Source organism: Salvelinus fontinalis, chromosome 9 (assembly GCF_029448725.1).
Source record: "Salvelinus fontinalis isolate EN_2023a chromosome 9, ASM2944872v1, whole genome shotgun sequence".
Taxonomy (NCBI): Eukaryota; Metazoa; Chordata; class Actinopteri; order Salmoniformes; family Salmonidae; genus Salvelinus; species Salvelinus fontinalis.
Genome location: NC_074673.1, coordinates 11677735 through 11700654, shown reverse-complemented (window position 1 = coordinate 11700654; position 22920 = coordinate 11677735). Strand labels below are relative to the sequence as shown.

The 22920-nt window shown below is 43.9% G+C and overlaps 1 protein-coding gene across 7 annotated transcripts in view; it reads right to left on the bottom strand.

The window, feature by feature from the left end:
* The window catches only part of lrrk2 (leucine-rich repeat kinase 2), a 69870-nt gene that overhangs the window by 13724 nt on the left and 33226 nt on the right, over positions 1-22920 (bottom strand). For all 7 annotated transcript variants that reach the window (XM_055933406.1, XM_055933410.1, XM_055933409.1 and 4 more), the window contains exons 30-41: positions 18778-18905; positions 11675-11893; positions 10081-10282; positions 8256-8344; positions 7751-7938; positions 7435-7589; positions 6687-6833; positions 3993-4184; positions 2938-3084; positions 2672-2784; positions 598-788; positions 167-327 (exon numbers count right to left, since the gene is read on the bottom strand). In XM_055933406.1, coding sequence (XP_055789381.1) covers positions 167-327; positions 598-788; positions 2672-2784; positions 2938-3084; positions 3993-4184; positions 6687-6833; positions 7435-7589; positions 7751-7938; positions 8256-8344; positions 10081-10282; positions 11675-11893; positions 18778-18905 — 1932 coding nt within the window. The remainder of the gene's footprint in view (positions 1-166; positions 328-597; positions 789-2671; positions 2785-2937; positions 3085-3992; positions 4185-6686; positions 6834-7434; positions 7590-7750; positions 7939-8255; positions 8345-10080; positions 10283-11674; positions 11894-18777; positions 18906-22920) is intronic.

Below are 22920 nucleotides of genomic sequence, written 5' to 3'. Positions count from 1 at the left end.
TAGTAAAATAGAGAAGGAGTCAGGGGGCTAGAGGAGGAGTCAGGGGGCTAGAGGAGGAGTCAGGGGGCTTGAGGGGGACAGAGACAGATAGAAAGGGATGAAGGAAAGGAATTTGAAACATGCTGAGATTTTCCCTAAATGTCTACACTGAAGGGTTAGTTCCTACCTGGGGTGCCTTCAGAGCTCCTGACCCCCATGCTGCAGCAGCACTGAGCGATGCCGTAGTCTGTGATCTTAGCGATGGTCTCTGAGTCAGTTTTCAGATTGAACAGCAGCACGTTGTGAGGCTTCAGGTCCCGGTAGATAATCATGGACGAGTGGAGATACCTGGCAATATGGAAGGGAGGTAAAGTGAGGTTGAATAGCGGGGGGCAGCAGCACACAGAGACAGTGATGTACAATGCGTCTAAATTGAGAGTTCCCAATATAGATCATGAATTCAAATTTGTTTGTTTGGGTTTACTATAGACATACTTGGAAATAATTGAATATCATTGAACACTGTGTCTGACGCGTGTGCACGTTCTTGTGGGCATACACCTGTATGTAATGTGTGTATATACATGTATGCATGTGTCTATTGAGAAATTAACCTACCTGAGCCCGTCGGCCACCTGCAGAGCAATCCTGTGCTGGAGCTTGCGGTTGAGGCTGCTGTTCTCGTGTTCGAACAGAGAGTCCAGGGACCCTCTGGGGGCTAACTCCATCACCAGGAGATGAGGGGCCGCCCCGGCTGCCAGCAGCCCCACCAGGCTGGGGTGGTGGAGACGACCCAACACCACCAACTCCTGGAAAGAGACGGAAGGAAAAAAGAAACCAACTTGCAGTACTGCTTGTCTAGCCTGAAGACAGTGTCACGCACACACACCTGGCCTGACATCAACATTAAATTATTCAGCTGCTCTGTCGTTAGTTACATACTTTAGTCTGAGACTGCCATCATTGAAGTGGTTTGTGGTGACGTCAAAATGAGGGGTGTTGTACTAAAAGTCATCAGCGATAGGATTATCTCTAATTGGAGCAAAGAGTCTGGATAGCCAGCAACTGCTTATCGGGTCCATTTCCAATCAGTCAATTCAGGAAGTAACCTGAAATTCCTATTTCCCAAATTGACTCCAACCTCATAGCTGATGTACCTTCTCCAAGACCATATACAGGGCATTCGGAAAGTATTCAGACCCCTTGACTCTTCCCACATTTTGTTACGTTACAGCCTTATTCTAAAATAGATTGAATATTTTTTTTCCCTTATCTACACACAATACTGTGTATAGTATAGTAATAATATTCAGACCCTTTACTATATACCTTGTTGAAGCACCTTTGGCAGCGATTACAGCCTCGAGTCTTCTTGGGTATGAAGCTACAAGCTTGGCACACCTGTATTTGGGGAGTTTCTCCCATTCTTCTCTGCAGATCCTCTCAAGCTCTGTCAGGTTGGATGGGAACGTTTCTGCACAACTATTTTTAGATCTCTCCAGAGATGTTTGATTGGGTTCAAGTCCGGGCTCTGGCTGGGCCACTCAAGGACATTCAGCGACTTTTCCTAAAGCCACTCCTTCGTTGTCTTGGCTGTATGCTTAGGGTGGTTGTCCTGTTTGAAGGCGAACCTTCGCCCCAGTCTGAGGTCCTGAGTGCTCTGGAGCGTCCCCATTGCATGATGCTGCCACCACGTTTCACCATAGGGATGGTGCCAGGTTTCCTCCAGATGTGACGCTTGGCATTCAGGCCAAACAGTTCTATCTTGCTTTCATCAGACCAGAGAATCTTGTTTCTCATGGTCTGAGAGTCTTTAGGTGCTTTTTAGCAAACTCCAAGTGGGCTGTCATGTGCCTTTTACTGAGTAGTGACTTCCGTCTGGCCACTTTGCCATAAAGGCCTGATTGGTGGAGTGCTGCAGAGATGGTTGTCCTTCTGGAAGGTTCTCCCATCTCCACAAAGGAACTCTAAAGCTTTGTCAAAGTGACCATCGGGTTCTTGGTCACCTCCCTGAACAAGGCCGTTTTCCCCCAATTGCTCAGTTTGGCCGGGTGGCCAGCTCTAGGAAGATTCTTGGTGGTTCCAAACATTTTCCATTTAAGAATGATGGAGGCCACTGTGTTCCTGGGGACCTTCAATGCTGCAGACATTTTTTGGTACCCTTCCCCCCTAGATCTGTGCCTTGACACAATCCTGTTTTGGAGCTATACGTAAGGACAATTCCTTCAACCTCATGGCTTGGTGTTTGCTCTGACATGCACTGTCAACTGTGGGACTTTATATAGACAGGTGTGTGCCTTTCCAAATCATGTCCAATCAATTGAATTTACCACAATCAAATTGACTGCAATCAAATTGTTGAACCATCTCAAGGATGATCAATGGAAACAGGATGCAGCTGAGCTCAATTTCGAGTCTCATAGGAACAGGTCATAGCCCCTGTTTTTGCTTTGTCATAATGGGGTATTGTGTGTAGATTGCTGAGGAATATGTTTTATTTAATTCATTTTAGAATAAGGCTGTAATGGAAAAATGTGGATAAAATCAAGGGGTCTGAATACTTTCCAAAGCCTGTTTTTTCCTCTATATGTCTCCGGGACCAGCAATGATCACTATAACTTCCTGGTCCTGGAGCTCTTCTCCAGCTATTCCTGCCCGACACGAAAACACCTGACGCAGATTATTAGATTACCTGTCGGAGTAGTCGGTGTATATAGAGATCAGAGGCATGCTTGTTGAAAATCTTCACTGCCACCTCTTCATTTTTGTAGATGCCTCGATAGACAGACCCAAAACCACCATCCCCTAACATTCAGAAAATAAACACATTTGTGTCATTGACACTGCAGCTGTTGAACGAGACTACAGTCCCACTGATCTTTCTGAGCTTTCCAAGAGCTTTGTGATTTGCCTGTAAATGAAAAACCCGATACAAATCAAAGTATTATTGTAACTGACCCAGCAGGTTCTCCTTGGTAAGGTCCATCTCAAGCTCCTCGCTGTCAAGGATGATTCCAGCAGGCTGGTCACTGAGGATCAGGTCTGGAGCAATCTGAGAGATGGGCACTGTGCAGCGAGGGTCCTCCGGGTTTTCCAAAAGACAGTCTACAGGAGGGAGGGAGAGTGGAAAGGAGAGAGATCAGGCATAGGTTAAAGGTCCAGTGGGATCAAAAACGTGATTTTCATGTGTTGAATATATATTGTCATACTATGATGTTGATATAATACTGTGAAATTTAGAACATTTTAATAATGCCCTTTTAGGGCTCCCGAGTGGCGCAGCAGTCTGAGGCACTACATCTCAGTGCTAGAGGTGTCACTACAGACCCTGGTTCGATTCCAGGCTGTATCACAATCAGGCCGTGATTGGGAGTCCCATTGGGCGGCGCACAATTGGCCCCGCGTCTTCCAGGTTTGGGTTTGGCCGGGGTAGGCCGTCATTGTAAATAAGAATTTGTTCTTAACTAACTTGCCTAGTTAAATAAAGGTTAAATAAAAAAAATTGTGTAAGAGCTGTTTGAAAAGACCGCCTGAAATTTCAGCCTGTTTTGGTGGGATGGAATTTTGGCCTGCCTGGTGACATCACCCGACAGTAAATTAGTTAATAGTTAGTTAATAGACCAATAAGAAAGAGAGTTCCAAACCTCTTTGCCAATAACAGCTAGTTTTCTGTTTTTCATCCCCACTCAGACCACTCCCAGACAGTCCTAGCAAAATTATTGCTTGAGAAATCGTTCTTTGCTAAGAAGCTATGTTTGTTAATTTTTTACCATTTTAATTGCAAACAATCACAGTAAGGTGATTTAATATTGAGATAAAAATGGCTACATTAGACTTTTAAAAGGTATTGTTACATTAAAGTAGCTCTTCATGTATCGCTCCCATGAATTTAAGAACATCCACAATTGCTTGTAGTGTTACCAAATTGTTGTGATTTCTTTAAATTAAGATATTACAGAAACATGACTAATACAGGTATCGATTGTGTCAAATCCAAGCGTTAAAAGACATACCTTTATCTATGTGAGTGAACAGGTCCTCCAGCAGTATCTTGCTCCACTCCTGTCCATCCTTGAAGCTGTACAGAGCCCATTTCTTCAGCAGGGTCTCTCCGTTGCCATGGATATCAGTGGTGAGGAGACCAGGGAACCACTCCTCCAAGAGAGAGTCAACATGGTCCACTACCTGACCCAGTAACACACGACCTGAGGAGTAACACAACCATCATCATCACCACCACCACTACGTCACCCAGTAACACACAACCTCTGTACTGAGCTAAAGAGCTGCCGCTTTCAAGGAACAGGACGCCAATCCGGACGCTTATAGGAAATCCTGCTACGACCTCCGACAAGCCATCAAACAGGCAAAGCGTCAACGCAGCAGTAAGATCGAATCCTACTATGCCGGCTCTGATGCTCGAAGGACGTGGCAGCGCTTACAAACTATTACTCATCACAATGGGAAACCCAGCCGCGAGCTGCCCAGTGACGTGAGCCTACCAGATGAACTAAAAGGCCTTCTTTGCTCAGTTCGATGCAAGCAACACTGAACCATGCATGAGAGCACCCGCTGTTCCAGACGACTGTGTGAGCTCACTCTCCATAGCCGATGTAAGACCTTTAAATAGGTTAACATTCACAAGGCTGGGGGACAGAATACCAGGACGTGTACTCAGAGCATGTGCTGACCAGGTGGCAGGTGTCTTCACTGACATTTTTAACCTTTCCCTGAACCGATCTATAATACAAACTTGTTTCAAGCAGACCACCATAGCCTTTGTGCCCAAGAACGCCAAGGCAAGCTGCCTAAATGGTTATCGCCCCGTGGCACTCATATCTATAGCCATGAAATGCTTTGAAAGGCTGGTCATGGCTCACAACACCATCATTCCAGACACCCTGGACCCACTCCAATTCGCATACTGCCCTAACAGATTCATAGATGACACAATCTCTATTGCACTCTACACTGTCCTCACCCACCTGGACAAAAGGAATACCTATGTAAGAATGCTGTTCATTTACTACAGCTCAGCACTCAACACCATTGTCCCCTCCAAGCTCTTCACCAAGCTCCCAGACCCTGGGACTGAACATCTCCCGCTGCAACTGAATCCTGGACTTCCTGACAGACCTCGCCCAGGCGGTGAGGGAAGGCAACAACACATCCGCCATGTTGATCATCAACACGGGGGTCCCTCAAAAGTGTGTGCTTAGTCCCCTCCTGTATTCCCTGTTCAACCCCGACTGCGTGGCCGCTCACGACTCAAAACACCATCATCAAGTTTGCTGAGTACACAACGACGATGAGGCAGCCTATAGGGAGGTCAGAGAACTGGCAGTGTGTTGTCAGGACAACAACCTCTCCCTCAACATCAGCAAGACAAAAGAGCTGATCGTGGACTACATGAAACGGAGCGGCGAGCACACCCCCATCCACATCGATGGGGTTGTAGTGTAGCGCGTCAAGAGCTTGAAGTTACTCTGTGTCCACACCACTAAGGAATTAATATGGTCCACACACACCCACCCACACAGTTGTCAAGAGGGCACGACAGCGCCTTTTCCCCCTCAGGAGGCTGAAAAGATTTGGAATGGGCCCTCAGATCCTCAAAAAGTTATACAATTGCTCAATTAATAGCATCTTGTCTGGCTGCATCACCGCTTGATACAGCAACTGCAAGGCAACCGACCGCAAGGTACTACAGAGGGTAGTGACCTCTTTACCAGGGAGTGTCAGCGGAAGGCCCCCCAAAAATTCTAATACTCCAGCCACCCAAGCCATAGTATGTTCTCTCTGCAAACACATGGCAAGCGGTACCAGTGCATCTTGAACCAACAGGACCCTGAACAGCTTCTACTCCCAAGCCATCAGACTGCTAAACAAAACTGCTAAATAGCTCAAATGGGTACTCGGATTACCTGCATTGACCCTTGCACGGACTATGCATGCACGCACACACACACACACACACACACACACACACACACACACACACACACACACACACACACACACACACACACACACACACACACACACACACACACACACACACACACACACACACACACACACACACACACACACACACACACACACACACACACACACACACACACAGCTGCTACTACTTTATATTATCTATCCAGTTGCCTAGTCACCTCACCCCTACCTATATGTGCATAGCTACCTCAATTACCACATACCCCTGCACATCGACTCAGTACTGGTACTCCCTGTATATAGCCATGCTATTTTCTACTCGTCATTGTTATTCACTGTGTACTTATTCCTGTGTCACTATTTCAATCTATTTTAACTTTGCATTGTTGGAAAAGGATCCATAAGTAAGCATTTCACTGTTAGTCTACACCTGTTGTTTACGGAGCATGAGACAAACACAATTTGATTTGATAAATGCAACTTCGTAAGATAAAATGTTCCATATCTTATCTTAATCATATTATTTAATTTGACAACCATCATCATCATCACCACCTCCAACTGATGATCTATTTCACTCTTTATTGCAATATATTATATTATATGCAGTTTATCAAACCGGGGGTTCTTAATCGTTTTTCAGCTCACAACCCAAATTATTAAATAAATGTATTTTTATTTTCCTTAAACTAGTGTTGACAGCTTTTACATTTCAGTATGGATACCTTATTCTCTAGGCTGTGGTGCAGTTCCAGTACCTTTGCGTGAGCAGGGCACAGTGATCTTGACGAAGCTGGCAGGGTTGTCCTCTACGTTTGCAGCCTCAACCAGACAGTAGGCCTCAGGAGACCAGCTCAGGTAGATGCCTCTCCTCCAGTAGATACGGTTGGGACGCAGCTCTCTCTCTGGACCAACATAACAACAATGGGGCTACTCAGAGCCATATACACTGAGTGTACAAAAAAGTTATTTCCATGACATAAACTGACCAGGTGAATCCAGGTGAAAGCCATGATCCCTTATTAATGTCACCTGTTAAATCCACTTCAATCAGTGTAGGGGAAGAGACATGGATTGTGTATGTGTGCCCTTCAGAGGGTGAATGGGCAAGACACAAGATGGAAGTGTTTTTCACACCCAACAGTTTCCTGTGTGTATCAAGAATGGTCCACCACCCAAAGGACATGCAGCAAACTTGACATAACTGTGGAAAGCATTGGAGTCAACATGGGCCAGCATCCCTGTGGAAGGCTTTCAACACCTTGTAGAGTCCAAGCCCAGACGAATAGAGGCAAAAGGGGGTGCAACTCAATATTAGGAAGCTGTCCCTAATGTTTAGTACACTCAGTGTATATAGTACTGATAGAATCGGTTTCCAGTAGCTTTGCTGCATGTTCTAAAAATACCATACAGGAGATTCTGGACGTGGCTAAATTTCCAGCTAATGAACTTTGGATGAAACGACAACAACCTAAGTAATTATCCCTTTAACGTCAGCATTAGTACCTCTGCCACAGAGCATGTAGGAGGAGACCTCAAGTAGGCGGTTGATCTGTCTCGACCAGTAGCCCATGGGGAAGTAGGGCATCTCATAGAGACGAACAATGACCTCAGAATTTTCACAGTGGGGCATCTCAATTACTGGCCGATGTTTGGAGAGACTGTGAGGGAAGGACAAGACAATCAGCATGTTTTAGGCTTGGCAAAGAAATTTTGAGCCAATATGGCCAACAGTTTCCATTCAGTAGATACAGAATTCAGGAAACTGGTAGGCCATTTTGGCTCAACAATACTAGAATCAACAAAATGGTATGCCTCTTACCTGCTCGGCACTAGGAGCTGGTCCTCTCCGAAAGGTAGGGCGATCTGGAACTTCTCCAGCAGTTTAAAGTACTGGGTCAGGTGGCGCTTGGGGAAACACTTACTCTCAAATAGGAACCGCTCCACCATAGAGCGCTGGACTACGCCTTTGGGATTCTCCCAGAACCCAGAGCTTTTCAGAGACAGTTTCTACACAGAGAAAGAGAGAGAGGAGGAAGTGATTGAATGAGGTCAGTGTGTGTGTGTGTGTGTGTGTGTGTGTGTGTGTGTGTGTGTGTGTGTGTGTGTGTGTGTGTGTGTGTGTGTGTCACAGGCGACTGGTGGCACCTTAATTGGGGAGGACCTGCTCATTGTAATGGTTGGAACAGAATAAATGGAATCACACACATCAAACATGTGGTTTCCATGTGGATGATAACGTTCCATTTACTTCATTCCAGCCATTATTGTGTTCCACCCTCCCCTCATCAGCCTCCTGTAGTGTGTGTGTGTGTGTGTGTGTCTACCTGTGAGATGATGTTGCAAAGCCACTGTGGGTCGATAAAGTAGAGTTCTCTGAGTTGGAGGGCCGGGTCGTCAAAGTGCAGAAGGACTCCTATAAACAGACATTGCCACTTAAGTACATCAAACAAATAATACCTGGCTGTGCTATGAACAGAAGACATACATATTGTGGCAGACGGCAGGGAGAGGTGAGGGGAGTGGTTATTGAAGGGAGATATCTTGCAGTCCACTGGCTCCACCCCCGAGCCTTATATGGACTTCCTGCCCCAACAAGGGAAGCCTGTGGGTCATTAAGCCAGGTGGTACTTGGGGATAAAAGAAGAAGCGGCCTGCACAAAGGTGCAGAGAATGGAGAGGGAAGCGTGTGTTATGAAGAGTGTGAGAAGAACCGTGATGATCACGCCTATCGAGAAAGTGGTCATAGATTATTTTCTATACTCTGTCCCGTTCAAAGCTAAAAAGATAGCAAGCCAAGCTAACCCACAGCGCGCAGATCAGCTGGTGGAAGGACAACAGGGGGTTTTGGAGGTCCTGCGCAGGGGACAACCACAGAAGGCGGAACCCTCTACTCGCCCGAAGGAGCGAAAAAGGGCAGAGGACCCCGGCCAAGGATGGGGAGGACACCAACAGCCAGCTCCCCGAGACGACGCCCCTTCCTGAACCTGGACAGCAAGAAATGCTACTAGTGTGGCGAGCCGGGACACATTGCCTGGAACTGTCCAAACCGCGATGTCCCGATGCCTTTGGCCTCAGCCAGTGAGGTATTGCTGATGGCATGCTGGGCTAAGAGCCAACGGAAAGGACACCACGGCACTTGTGGACTCTGGGAGTATGGTGGCCCTGATCCGACCTGACGTCACCCAATGCCCGAACCTGGCTGACACCGTGGCTATCACGTGCATACACGGTGAGACCAAGGACTACCCTACCAGACTCCTCCACCTACAGAGCACAAAGGGACAACACACAGGGCTAGTGGGAGTTGTCCCGAATCTGCCTGTTCCGGTCCTTATCGGGAGGGATTCCTTGATGTTCTGCCAACTGTGGACCAGTATGTCCGGAGATGTGGGGAACCGAGGGAACCAGAAGGGAGGAGAAAGTCGGAGAGGTGGGAGGGACGCCAGAAGGAGGGATGCCCAGATGTGTGGATTCCAGGAAGTGGACCCCCAGGCGTCAACAGAACACCTCTCGGAGGGTGATTCGGGTGAAGCCAGACTGGAGGGAGAGGTGGCGAGTCTGGAAGACATGTTCCCAATGGACCAAGAGGTGGCGCCAGTTCGGCACGGCCCAACTGGAGGATCCCAACTTGGCCAGCGTTCTCCAACAGATGACAGTTGTGGACGGAAAGCCCATGGAGGGGGTAAGTCAAATCACCTATCCCCATTTTTCTATGAATAAGAAGTTGCTGTATCAGGTCATGAAGAAGAATGACGAACGTATGGAGTTGTTTGGCGCTCTGCATTTTCACTGGATGTGAAAACGCTAGCGTCTCACATATCCCAGAGAGGTTAAACCCTTTACAATGAAGATTTGTGAAGTTATTTTGATTTTTACAAATTATTTGAAAGACAGGGTCCTGAAAAGGGTCCGTTTCTTTTTTTGCTGAGTTTATTTCCTACGTTCTCCTACGTTGTGAGGACCATAGCACCAGCACAATAACGACAGTGATTCCAACACATTAATGAAGAAAGTAATTACACACACACACACACACACACACACACACACACACACACACACACACACACACACACACACACACACACACACACACACACACACACACACACACACACACACACACACACACACACACCCCCCACTGACCGGCCTCGCTGAGGAAGTGAACAGCGTGGGGTAGCTCAGCCTCCTCCAGCTGTATCTGGCTCTCCTGGATGAGCTGTAGCAGGTATTGGTGTCTGAGCACGGGGAACTCCCCCGGCACCCTGGTCCTCTCCAGCAGCACCCTTCTCTCCAGCTCCAAATAGCTTTCTGGGACCAGCTGCCCCATCACCAGCTGCCCTTGGATCTGTGGAGAGTGGGAGTGAAAGGGGTGTGGAGGGTCACTAAAGGTATAGTGGCTTTGCACACACAGTGCTGTGTATGGAACTTACGTGGACCAGTGAAATAAGTCAAAGGTACTGTCGTGTCTTTGCTATCGTTAAATTGAAGACTTATAGTTTTTATCAAAGATTCCTGTAATTAGGGATCACTTGATCACTTACGCGATCACTTGAGTAATAACATAACTAATTAACTATGAATTCGAGGGCACCGGGGAAAGTTATTAGATTACAAAGTTATAATTTCACAATATAACCTTTCAGATATTTTCATATCTGATCAATAGTCTTCTAAATAATGATTTATTTACTTTACCCTCACGTTAGTCTCATTCCAAACGTAGTAAATTGTTGATTATCTGCACGAACCCAGTCTTCACTATGAGTCATCCATACATCAATTATCTTAAATCATTTATTTATTACTAACTAATTAATTCACAGAAATGCATAAACAAACAAACAAACTCTAAAAGGGTTACATGAAATGATGGGAAAAATAGGCCCTAGGGGGCTAAACCGGCATGGCAGCTTGTTAGACAAAGGAAAAATTGGCGTTTGACCAAGAAGTCAATACAGAGTTCATAATTATAACAACTGACATGCTAATCCTTTACACATGAACGCTCACTCATTCGGGAACAATTGCAATCAATATATATATATTTACGCTCATTGTGTGTCGTCTTGATCGTTGGAGATAAGTTTTGTTGGAGTTCCTTCTGTCGTAGTTATTGTGGATTGTTCAGAGTGACATTCGTTGTAGAATGTTTGTTTCGGCGGTTGTCTTTCTTCGCGTTCAATGATACCGAATTCCTAGCTGCAGACTAGTAGTCAATATCAAAACTTGTTATTATTCGTCTTAAGAGTTTAACCACGTGGTATGGTTAAAGATTCAGCAATGGTACTCAACCTTCGTTCTCCTCCTAATGGAGAGAAACATGGTTTAATGGTAATTTCTCAGAGTTGGCTTTTATTCGGATAGCAGAGAGGGGCTGTCCCATGGTCTCTGACCCAACTGGCTCAGGGGCGGGTCCTCAAGTTCTGTGAGGTGGAAGAGAATTCCTTTGTCCTGAAAGTTTACCCTCTGTCTAATACTGTTGGGCCATGAGGAGATTCTCAGGAATTTACGACCTCTCTGTGATCACCGCATGGGTTGTGGTGGAAAGGGAGAGGCAGGGAGAGGGGGATGGGGTTTGCAGTACCCAAGCAGGCAACATCATGACAGTACTAACAAAGCTGTCAAGGATTGTCCTTTTAGGCAAGCTAGAGCTTGGGATGATGGAATATGTGGAACATCAGTGGAAATTCTGGCTAGTCTAAAAGACGTAAACATTAGGGCTAACAACATTAGCTACCTTGAAGCTGGCAACCTCCCTGGCGATGGCCTTGCGGAGTCTGCCGATGGTGTCCGAGTCCTCGCACACCGCCACCATGTGATAGTCCCGGATGGCAGGGAAGCCCTGGTGGTTGAGGAGCTCCTGGCGGATCTTATCCAGGCAAGCCTGCAGCTGGAGGTCCTCGCTCACGTCTGTGTGTGTCCCCACCAGGATGACTGGTGACAGGGGGGCCACCGCCTACACAGACAGATGGACAAAAATGGTAAGATATAGCATTATGGTGGAATAGTAAATGAAAGCATTCGAGATTACATTTTTGATTTATTAGGATCCCCATTTGCTGACGACAATGGCGACAGCTAGTCTTACTGGGGTCGAACATATAACGAAAAAATACGTTACAGACAAAATACTTTACAATTTACATACGTTTAAAAACATTAACATATAGTGTGGGTGTGTGTGCCTCTATCAGTTACACATACATGTCAGTACATACACACAAGTAGGTCACATGGGAGAGAGGTGTTGTGCAATGAGGTGTTGCATTGTGTCTTTTGAAACCAGGCTTGCTCTTCACTTGCGCTTTATAAGATGGGTGTTACATGCACTCATGGCTCTGTATAATACTGTACGTTTCCTTGAATTTGTTTTGGACCTGAGGACTGTGAAAAGACCCCTGGTGGCATGTCTGATGGGAGAAGTGTGTGTGTCAGTGCGGTGTGTAATTTGACTATGCAAATTATTTGGAATTTCTAACACAATGTTTCTTATAAAAACATGAAGTGACGCAGTCAGTCTTTTCTGAACTCTTAGCCGAGAGACTGGTATGCGTAGTATTAATACTAGCCCTGTGATGACAAGACTTGCCGCTCTGTTCTGGGCCAGCTGCAGCTTAACTATGTCTTTCTTTGCACCACTTGACCATATGACTGGACAATAATCAAGATAAGATAAAACTAAAGCCTGCAGGACGTGCTTTGTGGAGTGTGTAGGAGTAATTGATACATATGTAGGTAGATATCACACTATTAAACAATAGACAGGTGTACATTAGAAAATAGGAGGAAAAGGCAGACGTGAGTGCATTTGCCATTCTGGTAAATACAGGAAACCAAAGATTAACAGATGGCCCAAGTCATACGTGCTTTACAGTACATTTATGGAAAGACCAGGACACCATTATGAAGATAAAATGGAGGGTAAAGGCCATAAGTGCTTAGGGTAAGATAGACATACAGTATATTCATTTTAGGAGACAAGAGGGTCCTGCCTCCATTATAATCTAATCAAGAGCGGATACAGGCGTTATTGGGCGTAAACAAGCAGGAAGCCTGAAATGAAGGATAATGATGGCAGATGACCATAGGAGAAGTAATTTAATTAAAGTATGTAATGATCTCATGTGTGTGGGTATAAATCAGAGCCAGTGCTCTGGGAAGGGGTGGGATCCGCGGATCGTTACGGCTTGTGATACATTGTATTAAAAGTCTATTTGAATTTACAAGTTCTTGTGAGTGTTATGGTTTGAACCGATTTTCCACGACAAGTGTGGTGTCAAGAAAGCAGAGCATCTCTTTATTACGGACAGACCTCTCCCTATCTTCACAACCATTGAATCTATATGTTTTTACCATGACTGTTCAGAATCTAAAGGTAACACCCAAGTAATTTAGTCTCTTCAACTTCTTCAACAGCCACACCATTCATTAGGAGATGCAGCTGAGGTCTAGAACTTAGGGAATGATTTGTACCAAATACAATGTTCTTAGTTTTAGAGATGTCCAGGACCAGTTTATTACTGGCCACCCATTCCAAAACAGACTGCAACTGTATGTTAAGGGTTTCAGTGACTTCATTAGCTGTGGTTGCTGATGCGTAAATGGTTGAATCATCAGCAAACATGGACACACATGCTTTGTTAAATGCCAGTGGCAGGTCATTGGTAAAAATAGAAAAGAGAGGAGGGCCTAGAGAGGTGTCTTGCGGTACACCACACTTGTTTGACAAAGAAGCTCCCATTAAAGAAAACCCTCTGAGTGCTATTAGATAGAGAGCTCTGAATCCACGATATGGCAGAGGTTGAAAAGACATACGTTTTCTCAACAACAGGTTATGGTCAATAGTATCAAAGGCTGCACTGAAATCTAACAGTACAGCTCCCAATATCTATTTATTATCCATTTATTTCAACGAATCATCAGTAATTTGTGTCAGTGCATTACATGAGTGCTTATCTCTATAAGCATTCTGAAAGTCTTGTTAATTTGTTTACAGAGTAGGAGCATTGTATTTGGTCAAACACCATTTTTTACAACAGTTTGCTAAGAGTTGGCAGCAAGCTGATAGGTCTGCTGTTAGAACCATTAAATGCTGCTTTACCACTCTTGGGTAGTGGAATGACTGACTTTCCTCTAGGCTCAGATTAAAGATATGACAGATAGGAGTGGCTATAGAGTCAGCTACCATCCTCTGTAACTTTCCATCTAAGTTGTCAATGCCAGGTTTGTCATTATTGATTGTTAACAATTTTTCCACCACTCCCATACTAACTTTACACAATTCTAACTTGCAATGCTTTTCTTTCATTATTATATTTTTCTTTATACATGAGTACGATGGCTCACTGTTTGTTGTTGGCATTTACTGCTTAAGTTTGCCAATGAAGTAAATGTGCAGCGTCTGGATGCTCCTTATTAATCACATCAGACCAACAAATATTTTTTAACATCATCCACATAAGAGACGCAGCAAAATATTTTTTAATTATCTCTTATATTTTAGGACCAGCTTTGGAATGTTGGCTTCCTGGATATAGCCACTATACTGTGATCACTGCATGGGTACGGATACAACTTTAGAACACAGCTCTACAGTACTAGTAAACATTTGATCAATACATGTGGATGATCTTGTTCCAGTGGTGTTTGTAAACACCCTAGTAGGTTGATTAATAACCTGAACCAGATTACTGGCACTGGTTACAGTGAGAAGCTTCCTCTTGAGCAGACAGCTTGATGAAAACCATACAATATTCAGGTCCCCCAAAAAGTAGACCTCTCTGTTTACATCTCATACACTATTAAGCATTTCACACATTATTTAGATACTGACAGTTAGCACTTGGTGGCCTATAGCAAGAAAAGGTTTTCGACGTGCCAGGTGAACCTGCAACCACAACACTTCAATAAGCCCTTGACTTAAGGTCTTCTCTAAGCATTACAGCCATATGGCTCTGAATATATACAGCAACACCTCCCCCATAAGCATTCCTTTCTCTTCTATAGATGTTACATCCTTGCAACACCTCCCCCAGAAGCATTCCAGTCTCTTCTATAGATGTTACATCCTTGCAACACCTCCCCCATAAGCATTCCTGTCTCTTCTATAGATGTTACATCCTTGCAACACCTCCCCCAGAAACATTCCTGTCTCTTCTATAGATGTTACACCCTTGCAACACCTCCCCCAGAAGCATTCCAGTCTCTTCTATAGATGTTACATCCTTGCAACACCTCCCCCAGAAGCATTCCAGTCTCTTCTATAGATGTTACACCCTTGCAACACCTCCACCAGAAGCATTCCTGTCTCTTCTATAGATGTTACATCCTTGCAACACCTCCCCCAGAAACATTCCTGTCTCTTCTATAGATGTTACATCCTTGCAACACCTCCCCCAGAAGCATTCCTGTCTCTTCTATAGATGTTACACCCTTGTTCTGTATCTCAGAAAACACTAATATATGAATATAATCTGATGTTAGCAAGTTACTGATTTCAACCTTATTTCTAAGGCTACATATATTAATATGGGCTATATTCAGCCCTTTCCTAGGTAGCTTATCTGAGATAGACATAATATGAAAAAGAGCACACAAAGCAAGATAAAACAAATATACATTCAACAGTCCATTAATTCATTGGTGTGTTTGTGTGTGCTGCAGGGTTGAAGCGATGAACCCAAAGGCTTGGCTTTCTTTAAAATCAATACACAGTATATATTTTATATATCAATACACAGTATATATACTTAGGTATGCCACCCGTTAGATAAGCCTTCCAGGCTTTTGGGAGGGAGGGAGGGTGGACAATGAGCCTGTCATAGCAGACATAAGCAATGTCCCCACATGCTCTTGCAGCTTTCATGGCTGGGAAAATTAATTTCCTCTTCTGGCACACAGCTTCAGGATAGTCCTCGTTGAGAAAGATATACATTCCTCTCAAGTTGTTGGCTCTTTGCAGAACAGCTATCAGGTCCTTGAACTAGAGGTCGACCGATTATGATTTTTCAACGCCGATAACGATTATTGGAGGACCAAAAAAAGCCGATACCAATTAATCGTCCAATTTAAAAAAACAAATGAATTAGTAACAATGACAATTACAACAATACTGAATGAACACTTATTTTAACTTAATATAATACATCAATCAAATCAATTTAGCCTCAAATAAATACTGAAACATGTTCAATTTGGTTTAAATAATACAAAAAAAAAGTGTTGGAGAGTGCAATATGTGCCATGTAAAAAAGCTAACGTTTAAGTTCCTTGCTCAGAACATGAGAACATATGAAAGCTGGTGGTTCCTTTTAACATTGAGTCTTCAATATTCCCAGGTAAGAAGTTTTTGGTTGTAGTTATTATAGTAATTATAGGACTATTTCTCTCTATACCATTTGTATTTCATATATCTTTGACTATTGGATGTTCTTATAGGCAGAGCAAGGGGAACAACTACTCCAAGTCTCAGAGCGAGTGACGTCACCGATTGAAACGCTATTAGCGTGCACCCCGCTAACTAGCTAGCCATTTCACATCGGTTACACCAGCCTAATCTCGGGAGTTGATAGGCTTGAAGTCATAAACAGCTCAATGCTTGAAGCATTGCGAAGAGCTGCTGGCAAAACGCACAAAAGTGCTGTTTGAATGAATGCTTACGAGCCTGCTGCTGCCTACCATCGTTCAGTCAGACTGCTCTATCAAATATCAAATCATAGACTTAATTATAACATAATAACACACAGAAATACGAGCCTTTGGTCATTAATATTGTCGAATCCGGAAACTATCATTTTGAAAACAAAACGTTTATTCTTTCAGTGAAATACGGAACCGTTACGTATTTTATCTAACAGGTGGCATCCCTAAGTATATATACTGTGTATTGATATATAAAATATATACTGTGTATTGATTTTAAAGAAAGGCATTGATGTTTATGGTTAGGTACATTGGATCAACGACAGTGTTTTTTTTCGCAAATGCGCTTGTTAAACCATCACCCGTTTGTCGAAGTAGGCTGTGATTCAATGATAAATTAACAGGCACCGCATCGATTATATGCAACGCAGGACACGCTAGATAAACTAGTAATATCATCAACCATGTGTAGTTAACTAGTGATTATGTTAAGATTGATTGTTTTTTATAAGATCAGTTTAATGCTAGCTAGCAACTTACCTTGGCTCCTCGTGGAGTGCAATGTAAGGCAGGTGGTTTGAGCGTTGGACTAGTAACCGGAAGGTTGCAAAAACGAATCCCCGAGCTGACAAGGTAAAAATCTGTCGTTCTGCCACTGAACAAGGCAGTTAACCCACCGTTCCTAGGCCGTCATTGAAAATAAGAATGTGTTATTAACTGACTTGCCTAGTTAAATAAAGGTGTAAAAAAAATAATAATCAATCGGCCAAATCGGTGTCCAAAAATACCGATTTCCGATTGTTATGTAAACTTGAAATCGGCCCTAATTAATCGGCCATTCCGATTAATCGCTCGACCTCTACCTTGAACCTCAGGAACTTTACCACTATCGGCCTGGGCCTGTCACCTGGGATGGTGGTGGGTCTTCCAGTCCTGTTGGTGCACTCCACCTCATTCTTCCTATGGTCCATCTTCAGTTTCTCTGAGATCATTTCACTCACTTTGTCCTCAAACTCCGTACAGGTCTCGTGGAGATTCTGCAATTCCGTCCACAACCACATTGTTCCGCCTTGACTGTCCCTCTATATAATCAGCTTTTTTCCCCCATTGTTATTATGCATTCACATACAGAACTGATGTCCTCTCTCAATGACTTACAGATTGCTGTCATCTTGCCGTTCTCCTGTCTAAACTCATCGAGCTGACCGTGGGAGAATTCAAACTGTTCTTCAGGTCCTGGACCTCTCGTCCATTCTTTTATTAGTCCACAGCGGTACTGGAGCGCCAAGTCTAGGTCCAAGAGGCTTCTAAACTGCTTATACCCCCAAGCCCCCCAACAGACCAGCATTTCACTGTTGGTCTACACCTGTTGTATTCTGCACATCTGATAATTTTATATGATTTTGTATTTGCACAAAACATTTCAAACTATTTTCTTGTTGTTGTAACAACTGCTTGTAGAACACTTTTTGTTCATTTAAAAGATCCTTCACCTGTGATAAGAGACACCACTGTCCTCAACAGTACTCCTACCGGCTTTGGTCTAGGTTACGCTGTTACTCCTAGTTCCAGACAGGGCAGGTCACAGAGAAGATTGAAAACAACAACAGCAAGCAGCAGGGGTCTAGACAGCCACAAGCCCGGGACAATCCGCAATCCCAGCCACAATTGCTAACTGCGTCGTGAGCTGCGTTCAAGCCCTCAAGAAAACCCTGCTGGCATGATACCCCAAAACAGCTCCTCAGACCCGAACTTGGTCAGCAGGATCACTGGACAGATAGTAGCCGTCCCAGAAACTGATGCCAATCACGTTGCGGGATCCAAACGCAAAAGGTAGTTAGCTAGTCACCAAACTTTTAAAAGACTTTCAAAACTTTCAAAAACAACAAACTTTCCAAAACAACAAACCGAGCTATCACTCGTTCAACAGGAAGTGACGACATGAGACATTCATTATGGAATTGTATTCTTTAAAATACATTGAACATTTGATTGAGCCTATCTGGAGTGACAAATGGGCGGGTTTGCTTTGCACTTTAGGGTTTATTCCACTGGTTTGATTGCTCCAGGCAAGTTCAATCGAGAACACAGTATTTGCAAGGTAAAAAATACTACTTCCAGTTGTGTGTACGAACATGTATGCACTCGCAACAGTGACAAAAACAACAAAACATTTACAAAGGTATGGGTGTGACTCACCTTGATGTTGAAGAGCCAGGGTTTGAGCGCGTCCACCTGGGCAGCCCCCTTACTGAGGTCGTACACCACCAGGTAGAGGGCCCGGGGGGTAAGGAAGTGGGGGTGAGAACCACTGAACTCCTCCCCACCTGAACAAAGAGCAGAGAGAGGGTCAAGACCACCAGAACAAAACCTTCAAGACTCAATGACTTGAAGTCCAAGATCGACCTTGAAACCCAAACTTACAGTGCATTCGGAAAGTATTCAGACCCCTTGACTTTTTCCACATTGTTACGTTATAACCTTATTCTAAAAAATAAATCTACACACAATACCCCATTATGACAAAACAAAAATAGTTTTTTATAATTTTTGTACTAATTTAAAAAAATGAAATCAACATTAACTTAAGTATTCAGACCTATTACTCACTACTTTGTTGAAACACCTTAGGCAGCGATTACAGCCTTAAGTCTTCTTGGGTAGGACGCTACAAGCTTGGCACACCTGTATTTGGGGAGTTTAACCCATTCTTCTCTGCAAATCCTCTCAAGCTCTGTCAGGTTGGATTGGGAGCGTCGCTGCACAGCTTTTTTCAGGTCTCTCCAGAGATGTTCGGTCGGGTTTAAGTCCGGGCTCTGGCTGGCCCACTCAAGGACATTCAGAGACTTGTAATGAAGCTACTCCTGTGTTGTCTTAGCTGTGTGCTTAGGGTCATTGTCCTGTTGGAAGGTGAACCTTTGCCCCAGTCCGAGGTCCTGAGCGCTCTGGGGCAGGTTTTCATCAAGGACCTGTGTACTTTGCTCCGTTCATTTTCCCTCAATCCTGACTAGTGTCCCAGTCCCTGCCGCTGAAAAACATCCCCATAGCATGATGCTGCCACCACGTTTCACCATAGGGATGGTTCCAGGTTTCCTCCAGATGTGACGCTTGGCATTGAGGCCAAAGAGTTCAATCTTGGTTTCATCAGACCAGAGAATCTTGTTTCTCATGGTCTGAGAGTCCTTTAAGTGTCTTTTGGCAAACTCTAAGCGGGATGTCATGTGCCTTTTACTGAAGAGTTTCTTCTGTCTGGCCACTCTGGAGTAGTGCAGAGACGGGAGAACTTTCCAGAAGGACAACCATCTCCACAGAGGAACTCCGGAGCTCTGTTAGTGACCATCGGGTTCTTGGTCACCTACCTAAGGCCCTTATCCCTCAAATGCACAGTTTGGCAGGGCGGCCAGCTCTAGGAAGAGTCTCGGTGGTTCCAAACTTCTTCCATTTAAGAATGATGGAGGCCACTGTGTTCTTGGGGACCTTCATGCTGCAGACATTTTTTGGTACCCTTCCCCCCCAGATCTGTGCCTTGACACAATCCTGTCTCGGAGCTCTATGGACAATTCCTTCGACCTCATGGCTTGGTAAATTCAATTGACTGGATATGATTTGGAAAGGCACACACCAGTCTATATAAGGTCCCACAGTTGACAGTGCATGTCAGAGCAAAAACCAAGCCATGAGGTTGAAGGAATTGTCCGTAGAGCTCCGAGACAGGACTGTGTCGACATGGAGACTAGTCCGGATCGAGGCAAAGACGAACAGAGCAAAGTACAGAGAGATCCTTGATGAAAACCTGCTCCAGTGCGCTCAGGACCTCAGACTGGGGCGAAGGTTCACCTTTCAACAGGACAATGACCCTAAGCACACAGCCAAGATAACACAGGAGTGGCTTCGCGACAAGTCTCTGAATGTCCTTAAGTGGCTCAGCCAGAGCCCTGACTTGAACCCGATCGAATATCTCTGGAGACCTAAAAATATCTGTGCAGTGACACTCCCCATCCAACCTGACAGACCTTGAGAGGATCTGCAGTGAAGAATGGGAGAAACTCCCCAAATACAAGCTTGTAGCATCATACCCAAGAAGACTTGAGGCTGTAATCGCTGCAAAACGTGCTTCAAAGTACTGAGTAAAGGGTCTGAATACTTATGTAAATGTGATATTTCAGTATTTAATTTGCAAGCATTTCTAAAAACCTGTTTTTGCTTTGTCTTTATGGGTATTGTGTTTATTGATGAGAAGGGAAAAAAACATTTAATCCATTTCAGAATAAGGCTGTAACCCAACAAAATGTGGGAAAAGTAAAGTAATCTGAATACTTTACGAATACTCCCCCCCCCCCCACATTTTATTGTGTTACAGCCTGAATTTTATAAAATTGACATTGTGTCACTGGCCTTCACCCCCAATACCCCAAAGTGGAATTATGTTTTTAGAATTTTTTACAAATGAATTAAAAATGAAAAGCTGAAATATCTTGAGTCAAGTATTCAACCCCTTTTACGGCAAGCCTAAATAAGTTCAGTAGTAAAAATGTGCTCAACAAGTCACATAGGAAGTTGCATGGACACAAACACTATTCTTGAACACAGTGTAACATGGTTTTTGAATGACTACCTCATCTCTTCACCCCACACATACAATTATATGTAAGGTCCCTCAGTTGATAAGTAAATTTCAAACACAGATTCAACCAAAGACGACACCTATTGGTAGATGGGTGAAAAAGCAAACATTGAATATCCCTTTGTGAAGTTATTAATTACACTTTGGATGATGTATCAATACACCCAGTCACTACAAAGATACAGGCGTCCTTCCTAACTCAGTTGCTGGAGAGGAAGGAAAAGCTCTCAGGGATTGTATGAGGCCAATGGTGACGTTAACAGTTAGAGTTTAATCGTTGTGATAGGAGAACTGAGGATGGATCAACAACATTGTAGTTACTCCACAATACTAACCTAAATGACAAGTGAAAAGGAAGCCTGTACCGAATAAAAATATTCCAAAACAGTGCATTGTTGCAAACAGGATGCATAAAGAAATACTGTAAGAAATGTGGCAAAGAAATTAACTTTATGTCCTGAATACAGAGCGTTATGTTTGGGGCAAATCCAACACATCACTGACTACAACTCTTCATATTTTGAAGCATGGTGGAGTCTGCATCATGTTATGGGTATGCTTGTCATTTTTAGGATGCAATGAAATGGAATAGAGCTAAGCACAGGCCAAATCCTAGAGGAAAACCTTGTTCAGTCTGCTTTCCAAAAGACACTGGGAGAAAAATTCACCTTTCAGCAGGACAATAACCTAAAACACAAAGCCAAATATACACTGGAGTTTCTTACCAAGACGACATTGAATGTTCCTAAGTGGCCAAGTTACAGTTTTGACTTAAATCTGCTTGTGAATCTATGGCAATACTTAAATGGTTGTCTAGCAAGGATCAACAACCAACTTGACAGAGCTTTTAGAATTAAAATAATAATAATGTGCAAATATTATACAATCCAGTTGTTCAAAGCTCTTAGCGACTTACCCAGAAAGACTCACAGCTGTAGCTCCTGACAAAGGTGATTCTAACATGTATTGACTCAGGGGTGTGAATAATTATGTAAATGAGATGTTTCTGTATTTCATTTCAAGAAAATGTGCAAAAACTTTAAAAAACATATTTTCACTGTCATTATGGTGTATTGTGTGTAGATAGGTGAGAAAAAATGTGATTTAATCCATTTTGATTTCAGGTTGTAACACAACACAATTTGACATAAGTCAAGGCATTGAATTGTGATTCGTCATAGCGATTTGATGTACCAACAGAGACCAGAGAGTATGAGAAAATTAGTTTTAGTCATGTAAATAAAAGTGCTGAAAACATGGCTCACTATTTAAAAAGAAGACGGAGAACAAGCTATAGGATGAAAAATACCAGAGATTGTGCCGTTTTAGCCGACTAGGGCTAGCTAATGCTACGAGGCAAAAGCGATACTTGGAGTCAAGTTTCACGTCTGTAGCCATGAAATGCTTTGAAAGGCTGGTCATAGCTCACATCAACACCATTATCCCAGAATCCATAGACCCACTCCAATTTGCATATCGCACCAACAGATCCACAGATGATGTAATCTCTATCACACTCCACACTGCCCTTTCCCACCTGGACAAAAGGAACACCTATGTGAGAATGCTATTAATTGACTACAGCTCAGCGTTCAACACCATAGTTCCCATCAAAACTCATCACTAATCTAAAGACCCTGGGACTAAACAGCTCCCTCTGCAATTGGATCCTAGACTTCCTGACGGGCTGCCGCCAGGTGGTCAGGGTAGGTAACACC